A 9,424-nucleotide genomic window follows, 5' to 3' on the forward strand; every position below is an offset into this window, starting at 1 on the left:
CTGGAAAGCACTTCCTTGTTTTGCTTAGTGTCATAACAAGTGCTAATTTGTACAGGAGACCTAAAATCAATTTTTTTTTATTTAAACACGCTAATGCTATGGTCAGGAGGCGTTCTTAAATTACGGGTACATTAAAAGAACCGAGAAAACCGGTCTGACCCGTGATTATAAAAAAAAATATTTTTGTCTATAATCCCTGTTTTCATTTTACCATTCCATTTTCCATTTATTTCTTGATTGTTCCTATGGGAGCTATGTGCTATAGTCACTAGAAAAAGATTCCTGCAGATAGCTTGAAAACTGAGAGACTAGTTTGCGTAGAAACGAACGGACAGGCGGACGGACATGACTAGATCCTATACACTTTGTAGGGTCGGAAATGTCTCGTTCACTGCGTTCCAAACATCTGACTGAAATTATAATAACCTCTGCAAGGATATAAAAATTAAGCTCGGTTTAAGCGTAAACTGCTGTGGCAGTATGTTATATTTTTCAGGGTTTACTTAAGGGTTTTACTTCAGTAGCTGCAATAAGTCCTAGAACGGTCGGAGAAAAAATAGGAGTTCTTAAATTCGTTATTTGTGCTTAGATATGTTAAAGTGAGTAGTTATTTATTGATCTTAAACTTATAAATAAGTGATTTTTAAAAAATATTAAAGCCACTGGGAACCCTATCTAAAGGGCACCGGATATTTAGGAGACTCGTGAACAGAAGAAACTTACATGGCGGACCTAACCTGGTCGTGAAGACCACGTCCTCCGTAGAGGACTACCGAGACTGCACCTGACCGTCAGCAGCGATCCGCAGCAGCATCAGCAGCGATCCGCAGCAGCATCAGCAGCGATCCGCAGCAACATCAGCTGCAGACTTCAACAGCGGCATCAACGTCAGCAATTGCCTAAGTGACGACCCCACAAGGTGATTCCCTCGGTGAGTCCGGTAACGAATACCCGCGTTGACTACGTCGTCATCCCTGGGACCACTGACGTACTGCATCCGGCCCCTACTGGCCAAAGGCTGAGCTTCCTCCGGGCCATTTGGTTCCGTGCGGACTCGTGCTGGTTCTCGCCGCTTGCATTCTCTTCTTTCTTGCTGCTGCTTCGACCATGACCAAACGTTCAATTCTGCCTTGAATAAATAGTAAAGTCATTAATTGCCGAAATGTTTGCGTGAGTTACCTTGGGCGGGGAGATGAGCCGATTATAATCCACCAGGAATAGACTCCGGTCTGCCGGAGATGGGGTGTGCATCCAACATTGCCCTTGGGTGCGTCGTGGTAATGATACCAAAGTCACCAATTTCGTCCAATTATCAATCTTTTTGAAAGTAAATAAACCTTTGTTTTGTTTTGATTTGCGATAGTGATGGTAATTGTAAGGTTAGTGACTTGAGACGTCTGATGAGTCGGAATCAATTGTTCGGACTGCAGGGCATATGGGGTACTCCGTCCTGGGACTCCGTGGATAGCCGGCACTTTCCCTTCGGGAAATATGCAGTTCCGTAACAATATGGCGCCCAAACTAACTAAAAAAAAAATGTGATAGCCGAGTCGACGGCGTTTCGCATATTATGCCTACCGCCAGCCCACGAACGGAGGCTTGCATAACCCACATGCAATTGTACCATGGATGCGGACTGGTGGAGAGGAGTCATTTAAGTTTTGTAGGTAGAACGAGAGTGAGGATGATTGCTCCCGAGGCACAATTCACAGGGTTCAGCTGTGATTTGGTGGTGACATCCTTTTCGACAAAAATCGAAGGATTCGCATCCCAGGTCGTCCGTGCAATAAGCACGAAAGGTTGAACCACAAACTGTGATAAACCTGTGATATAGTATTAGGGACCTATTTTTTTTATTTACGTAATATTAATGAATGTTTAGTTTCGGTGTAGTGTAGTTGTATTTGTATTTGTTGTTTTTGTGCAGATCCTTTGGTTTTCTTAGTATTTGTGTTTTCATATCATATCGGTTTTAAACTTAAATGTTTGGTCGTGACACGAGACGTTGTCACGCGCTGATCGATCACCGCGACTTGACTGAAAAACTCAAATTCAAAAGGAAATCCTATGCTTTCAGAATGGCTGAAAGTTAGTCCAGTTGACGAGCGGCTTTTTCAGTGCGAATTCGGACGGAATTGTAGACGCAAGACGACTGGTTGGTGATCGGCTCCATCTCCCGTTGGTGAGGCTGAAAAAAATAGAGGAACAAAATTAGATTTGAGGGACTTGTTTTTTTTTTGTTAGGACTTAATTATTTGTGTGAATTTGTTTAGCCTTAGGTATTTATTGGTCATTAATATATTTTCCGGCATTTCTTATTTATTTATTGATTATCATTGATTTAATTGTTACTATTTATATATTATTATTATTTATTAATTATTGGCCACGTTACATTTGTTGGTATTGCCCATAACTTATTTATTTATTTTGTAACGATTCAGGCTGGATGTAATTTTTAGAAAAGAGGCGCACGCGAAATGACTCCGGCCCGTCGGCTTGGGGTGGTGATTTTGCCGCTTTCCTAATAGTGCCTTTTATCATCAAAATATTCACTGATTTTGCGTGCTACGACAAGAAATAGAATTGCGTGAGAGAATCTCATTGTACACTCTAAAAAACAAAGGCTCTCTCCACGCACGTTCCGAGATCTGCTGAGCCCTTTGATGTCATGAGGACCCATGTTGCCCTCTCTCTCTACTTATGGTCATCCATACCGTCGCTTAAATTTGGATGACCCCTTTAACATATACTAACTACTCACTAGGGCGGCATACTGGTGAAGGCAATTAAAAGGGAATGATTTAAAATATTATAACGTTTATTCTTAAAAACTAGATATTTTGCTTAAGCATATGGACATAATAAAATGATACATAAAACAGCGTTGAGTACAAATAAAAAAGCAAATTAAATTTCGGACTAGGTAAACAGAGCGCAAAGTAAACAGCAAAACAACTTAAATATATGCCAATCCGAAAACTAAGTAACGTGAGGTGATGAGTAAGGATTGCAATCGCTTACTAGATAAATTTACAACTTTTATGGTCTTTACAAAATATTCGATTTTGGCAATAAAAAAAGAAATCTTTTATTAATTTTCAAATTCGTATGCATTTCATGTATCCTTCCATTGAAAATTGCCGTTCTCATCTTTCTTTTTCTTTGCTTTTTCGTGCCTAGCAATGCACTGTGGGACGGAAACAGCACGATCATAATATGTGTTTGGAAATAAAGAATTATGTAAAACTCACCCAAATCTAGCTCCCTCGAAGAAAGCGCATTCCCGATGTGGCTGCTGTGGTGGAATGCATTTTAAACACTACACAACTCTCTTATGCACTGGTCCATTTTTCTCGGGTCTCATCCCACTGTGGCCAGACTTCTATGACAATTTTTCTTTTGCATTGAATTTTTCCTTTTTTCACCTTCAGAGATTGAGGGGCCAACACAAATGATATTAAAGATTTGCACGCCAAAAAAAATTAAAAAAAAAAAACAAATTGGAGGGTTTAATTATCTTACTGGCCTTCTTGCAACACCATAACCTCACTTTTTATGTTAAAACACAATCTCACCAAAAAGATAATACTTCCGGATCTGCTGCTTTTAGTAAGATCTGCGCCAGTCGTGCCTTTTTCCACGCGCTTCACATGGACTCGCCGCCCAAACTAAGTTATCCTATTTCGTCTTCTCGCCCATTCGCCGCGACTGTGATTTTCGGGAGAGCTTGATACTATTTTGGCGCTCTTAACATTCTTTCTTCCTAAAGGTGTTTCACTATCCGGTCTTATATATCTCCCTTTTTTATAGGGAAATAAAGATAGATATAAACTTAGGAATATTTGCGGTTCGTAAAGATGCTGAGCGCCTTTTCGCTAGGTTCCTTCTTATCCACCTGGTTTAGGGTCATTCGTCTAAATTTAATAGGCCTCTCTGGCAGACTCCAAATGTAGCTTGCAGACCACCAGCGTGTTAACAAAAATGGGCTTTTACTAAGCGCCAAGCCTAAATGCACAAAAAACACTTTTAACCTCTTACTCCCTTGACCAGAACCCCGCACCAAAAACCTTACCCTGCGTAACTCGACGCTGAGTTTTTCACCAAAATTTTTTCGCCTTGAGTTGAGTTTTTTTTTCCCTTTCGTTAAAAAAAACGAACTAAGATGGGAAAAACTATGGCAAACGCTCTACACCAGGTGGAAACCTTCTCCGCCGCCTAAGGCCTCTTCGGGTCATAGCCGATCAGTGACACTTGCCTGTGTTGCATTTAGCGCCCAGATTCACCAGCAACCTAGACACCCTCTTTAGCTATGGCGAATGCTATCCGATACTCCCACCTAGGTCCCGCAGAAGAGCAGACTTGGGGGTCAGACTCCCAAGACTAATAAAAACCAAGCTTGAGGCTATTCTGTTATTGCTTTAAATCTTTGGCGTGAAAACTTTTACACAGAGCCCTGCAAATCTTTCAATTCATAGCAAGAATTCCCCACCTTCTGCCGTACTCTCGCATTGTAACCCGCTTGGAAATTGCTTTGTTAATAATTCTTGCGAAACACTTCCTGGCCAACTCGTTAAGAGACTTCCTTTGCCCGCAAATTGTAAAGCCGCTCGTTCTTTTCGCTTTGTTTCCTCATGACGTCCATGACGTCGCACCAATTCCAAGGAATCTTCTCTTGTTTTTCAAAAGCGGTCCGATCCTCTAGCATCCCTTATAGATAGCACCAGAATTTACGAAGTGCTGGCCGAATACCATGTAGTAGAGGGTCGTTCCTAGCGCGGAATGAACAGCAGTTCTCAGGGCGCAGCAATTATTTTGGTCAGGCCTAACATAGGACCGAATTGCAGCTACCACTGATCGATTAACCCTCTCCGACGCATTTGCTTGAGCTGTGTACACTGCTGCGTGTGCCCAATTTTAAATTTCCTCAGAAACTGTTGAAAAAATTCTGACTTGAACTGCGAACCATTGTCGGAGATCACCGTCTCTGGAATCCCAAAGTTATGAAATAGTTCCCGTTACATATTTTTCGCTATAACCTCAGCAGTTTGTTTTTTCACTGCCGTTTAAAACACGAATTTCGAATAGTGATCTAAAACAATAAATATTCCTATGCGTTCTACGGTTTTATGGATCCCTCCATGCGATGCCATTGGGTGATCATGCATGCTCTGCAAAACATTCTCTATTAGCGGTTTCGGAATCCAAAGTTTCTAACTAAATGGATCATGAAGTGAGTCACCAGTATCGTGATCCATTTTTTTGTAAACCAGGCCGTCAACCACTCTTAAATCCGGTAGTTTGTCTAGACTAGCTTCTATACCTTCCCGGAACATAGTATAATTTGCAGAATTCAATTCTGGGGAATCCAGATCTATTAGAAGTCCATGGTTGGCATCCAATATGGCAATGCTAGAGATAGAGCATCGGGCACGACATTCAACCTGCCAGTACGGGGTTCGATTTTAAAATCGAGCCCTTGTAGTTTTATCGCCCAGCGAGCCAACCTGGAATGTAGATCAGTCTGTGACATCAACCTCTTCAAAAATGCATGATCTGTTATCACAGTAAATTGTCCTTCAATATACGCCCTGAACCTATTAATGGTTACAATTACTGCCAAAGGTTCTTGCTCGGTCAATAAGAAATTTGCCTGTGACTTTTTAAATTTTTTGGACACCAAGGCTATGGGGTATTCATCTCCTTCTGAAGTTTTTTGGACTAGAACTCCACCAGCGCCTGTCGTGCTAGCGTCACAATGTACAAAGAATGGCTTCGTGAAATCCGGACTCCGCAATACTGGAGCCGAACATAACTTCTGCTTTAAGCACTCAAAAGCTCTCTCTCCTTCTGTTGTCATTGCGAACTTTTGTTTTGGCTTCAACAAGTCGGTTAAAGGTGCGAAATTTTCCACTTATTTTCGATACCACCCGACCAATCCTCACAAATTTCTTCTAAGGCTCTATAATGATTTGGGCAACGGAAAGTCTTTCATCGCGAAGATTTTCTCCGGATCCGTCTGAATTACCCCGTTTCCCACTATGTGGCCCAATTATTTTATGGACCTACAAAATTAGCTTTTTTCCTAATTGTGCGTTAATCCATCAGATTTCACATGCCCTGCCACAACTTCTAAAACCTTTATAAACAATCGGAAATAATCAACAAATCATCAAGGTAAACGAAAACTTTATCCATCAATTGTGTTATCGTTTGGGACGCGTTTGAGAGACCAAATGGCATTACTTTATATTAATAGACAGGCTTCTCTGGAATGGTAAACGCGGTATCTGCCAGTATGCGTATTTAAGATCTAAACTAGAGATAAACTCTGCCTTGGGCAGGAGGCTCAAAATTCCGTCTGTTTGTGGCAGTGGATCACGGCGTTCACTTTTTGACTATTCAAACACAGCCGAACTTTGCCAGGCTTTTGGACCAAAACAACTAGAGACGACCACGCGTTATCCGATTCCTCTATTACCCCCAACTTTTACATTCGATCGACCTCAGCATACAAAAGTTTTTCTACGGCAGGCGAAACCGGAAAATGGCGTTGATTGATAGGCTTTGAATCACCAACGTCTATCGAATGCGAAAGCTTTGCTGTGTCGTTAGATCATGCGATTCAGACACAATTTCAGAGATTTTCATTTCTTGTGGTAGTAAATGGACTGGGTCTTGGGTTTTTTTTACTTTCTCTTTACTTTACCTTTTACCCAGCGGTCAACGACCTCAGTGAAAAACAGCTGGTCGTCTCTTCTTAAGTAGCAGGTTCCTAAAATTTAAAAGAAAATTTCCCTCAATTAGTCTTGGGCTTGGGTTATTTGGATCTCAGCGTCGAGAATTGTATTTATTAAATGATTAAATGATTGCAAAGTATATTAAGCAATAATAATAAAACAAATTATTAACAAGCTTAAATATATGTGTGCAAAAAATGGTAAATAAAACGATATTAATTGTCTGCCACCCAACCAAGTAGCTCTCCCAGTAAAAGCTTTATCAGTATTGTCTCGGAATGCATGCATAAAAGGGAGGAGAACAAATATTATCTGCTGCTCGCGTTAAGCCAAAATCTGTAAAATCCACGCGCAACTGTTGCGTTCGTTTTGTCGAAAAGCAGCACAACACAAACAACAACTCTGCACCTGGCCCTTCTCAATTTCTGGTCCCAGTGGCCCAGTAATTTCATCTAAAATAAATGCACCGTACTCCTATTCACCTGTTAGACGAGATATCATAACTGATATAAGCGAGATATCGATCACGATAAAAACAATTATCCGTGGCCGGATAAAAACTGATAATTTGAACTCCCGTAACTAAAACTCCCGTAATTTGCTAATGTTTACTCCGTATCATCCGTGGCCAATTGAATGACTGCGAACAGCTCTTCTCACCTGCATTCCTACGCGTCTGAATTTAAATTAACAAAAGCAGATTTTAAAAATTTTTCGGCTAACTTTTCCAGCAACCGTGGCTGGACAGTAAATAAACAGCCCACTGGTCAAGCCATACAGCAACCGTGGCAGGACCAATCAACATCTCAACTTGTGCTAAAAGAGAAGATTGTTATTTTTGTTTTTGTGTTTAACTTTTTAATTTATTAATTTAAAATTAAGATTTAGACTGCACGTTGGGCGCCACAATAATTATAATGATGTTAAATATTCATAACTGTAACGATTCAGGCTGGATGTGATTTTTAGAAAAGGGGCGCGCGCGAATTGATTCCGGCTGGAATAACTGACCAACAACCTTTTTATTCATTTTCCATTAAATCGTGAAACATTCCATCGAACCTTCAGCTAGCTGATCCCTCACTTGCTTGCCGCAGCGTGTTGATCTGCAGATAGGGACTAGTTTATTCTTTGAGATGCTTTGTGTTGGTCAGATGCAGTTCGCTCCTGGGTTCTGATAGATAGATGAACATGGACTAATTCGTCTAGGCGGTCGACTTCGAAACTCCAAACTCATTTTTGAGGTTCGTCACCCCATAATTCCACCTAAAAATCATCCAATAGTATTCGGTATTATCACTTACTTTCATCGAAGACAGCATCATGCAGGCCCGCAATCGTTGCTCGCTTGGCCGATTGGTGGACTAAAGACTATTGCGCGTGCACTCCGAAAATACATAATTTCTTGTCAAGCACATCATGGCCAATCTGCCGAAAGAACATGTTCAGCATGCTCCCGCATTTTCGGTTACTGGTTTTTGTGGGCCATAAAAGCGTCTTCATTTGTTATTGTCTGGGTAAGTCATGTTTATCGATCTAGAGCCATAATTTACGATCTGTCTCCGGCTCAAGCAAACAGATGCGGTCTCTGCGCAGGCCATAGATTAGACAAGAATAAGTATCTTGGAAACAAAATTTGAAACAATAAAACAGTTTAAATTCAGAACTCAATGTAAAAGGCATTTAGTTGGCATCCCCAACAGCCACTACTGCATTTCTAAGTTCTCTCAAGCGTTTTGTTTCCACTCAAGGATCTCCACGCTGCATTTGGACTGACAATGCGACTAATTTTTTAGGAGCCAAGAATGAACTGTAATCATTACGGCAACTATTAGGAAGCCAGCTGCATCAAAAGAAAGTTCATAAACATTGCCTTGCTCGCGGCGTTGATTGGCGTTTTATACCTCCTCGCTAACCTCATTCCGGAGGCTTATGGGCCATAATTAATTCCCGTTCTCTTGCACCACTTTCAGATAATCCTGACGATCTTAGTGTCATAACTTCAGGAGACTTTCTCATTGGGCGCCATCTCTGCGTTTGCTGAGCCGGTTCTTTCCAAAAACTACAACCGCTTAGATTGTTGGCAGCGAGCAACGTTTATTCAGCAAGCCTTTTGGAAAAGATGGAGTGATAGTACTTCAACATCGTTCCAAGTGGCGCTTAACGGAAACATCGGTCAAGATCAAATATGAAGGCTTATCTCCGCGGAAATGGCATTAAACAAGAGCCGTCGAAGTCATCCCAGGAGCTGATAGCGTTGTTCGGGTCGCCTTTCTGCGTACTGCGACAGGAACAACTAGAATAGAGGTTACCAAGCTTGCATCCTTCCCGTCGAGTCCCGTGTTGATAGCCCAGATGTTTGGAGCTGCAGCTCAGAAACACCTCTTATAAGTAGAGCAAGTTCTCAATTCGCAGAATTCTAAGCGACCAGAACAACTCATCGGCAAACCACCAAAAACGCAAAATAAAAACTGAAATAAAAAAGCAAACATAATTATATTAATTATTAATAAATTGTTGTCGAAAAAGCTTGACAGCTCATCACATTACGTGCCTAAATGACGAGAAAATTAAAAATAAAAAGCCCCGTGTTTAAAATTCCATCGTTCGTCGATCGCCGCTAACAGCTTATTCACATTGCAGTATTTTTTGGGGGAACGATGAGAAAATGGTATAAACGTGAA

At 41.2% G+C, this 9,424-nt stretch overlaps 1 protein-coding gene across 2 annotated transcripts; it reads right to left on the bottom strand.

Moving 5' to 3' along the window:
* Nucleotides 1-590: 590 nt before the first annotated feature.
* Nucleotides 591-1,568, bottom strand: LOC108149570. Of its 2 annotated transcripts, none has more exons than XR_001774630.2 (2): nt 1,180-1,568; nt 591-1,125 (listed from the first exon to the last, which is right to left on the bottom strand). XR_001774630.2 is itself a non-coding variant. In XM_017277205.2 (2 exons), exons 1-2 carry the CDS (start codon nt 1,249-1,251, stop codon nt 836-838), a joined length of 366 nt encoding a protein of 121 aa, XP_017132694.1. In that variant the 5' UTR covers nt 1,252-1,415; the 3' UTR covers nt 591-835. The 2 variants fall into 2 exon arrangements, 1 of the variants encoding a protein (XP_017132694.1); XM_017277205.2 differs by having other exon boundaries at nt 591-1,129; nt 1,180-1,415.
* Between the last annotated feature and the right edge of the window lie 7,856 nt (nt 1,569-9,424).

The sequence above is a fragment of the Drosophila elegans genome, unplaced genomic scaffold, assembly GCF_018152505.1.
Source record: "Drosophila elegans isolate 14027-0461.03 unplaced genomic scaffold, ASM1815250v1 contig_271, whole genome shotgun sequence".
NCBI lineage: Eukaryota > Metazoa > Arthropoda > Insecta > Diptera > Drosophilidae > Drosophila > Drosophila elegans.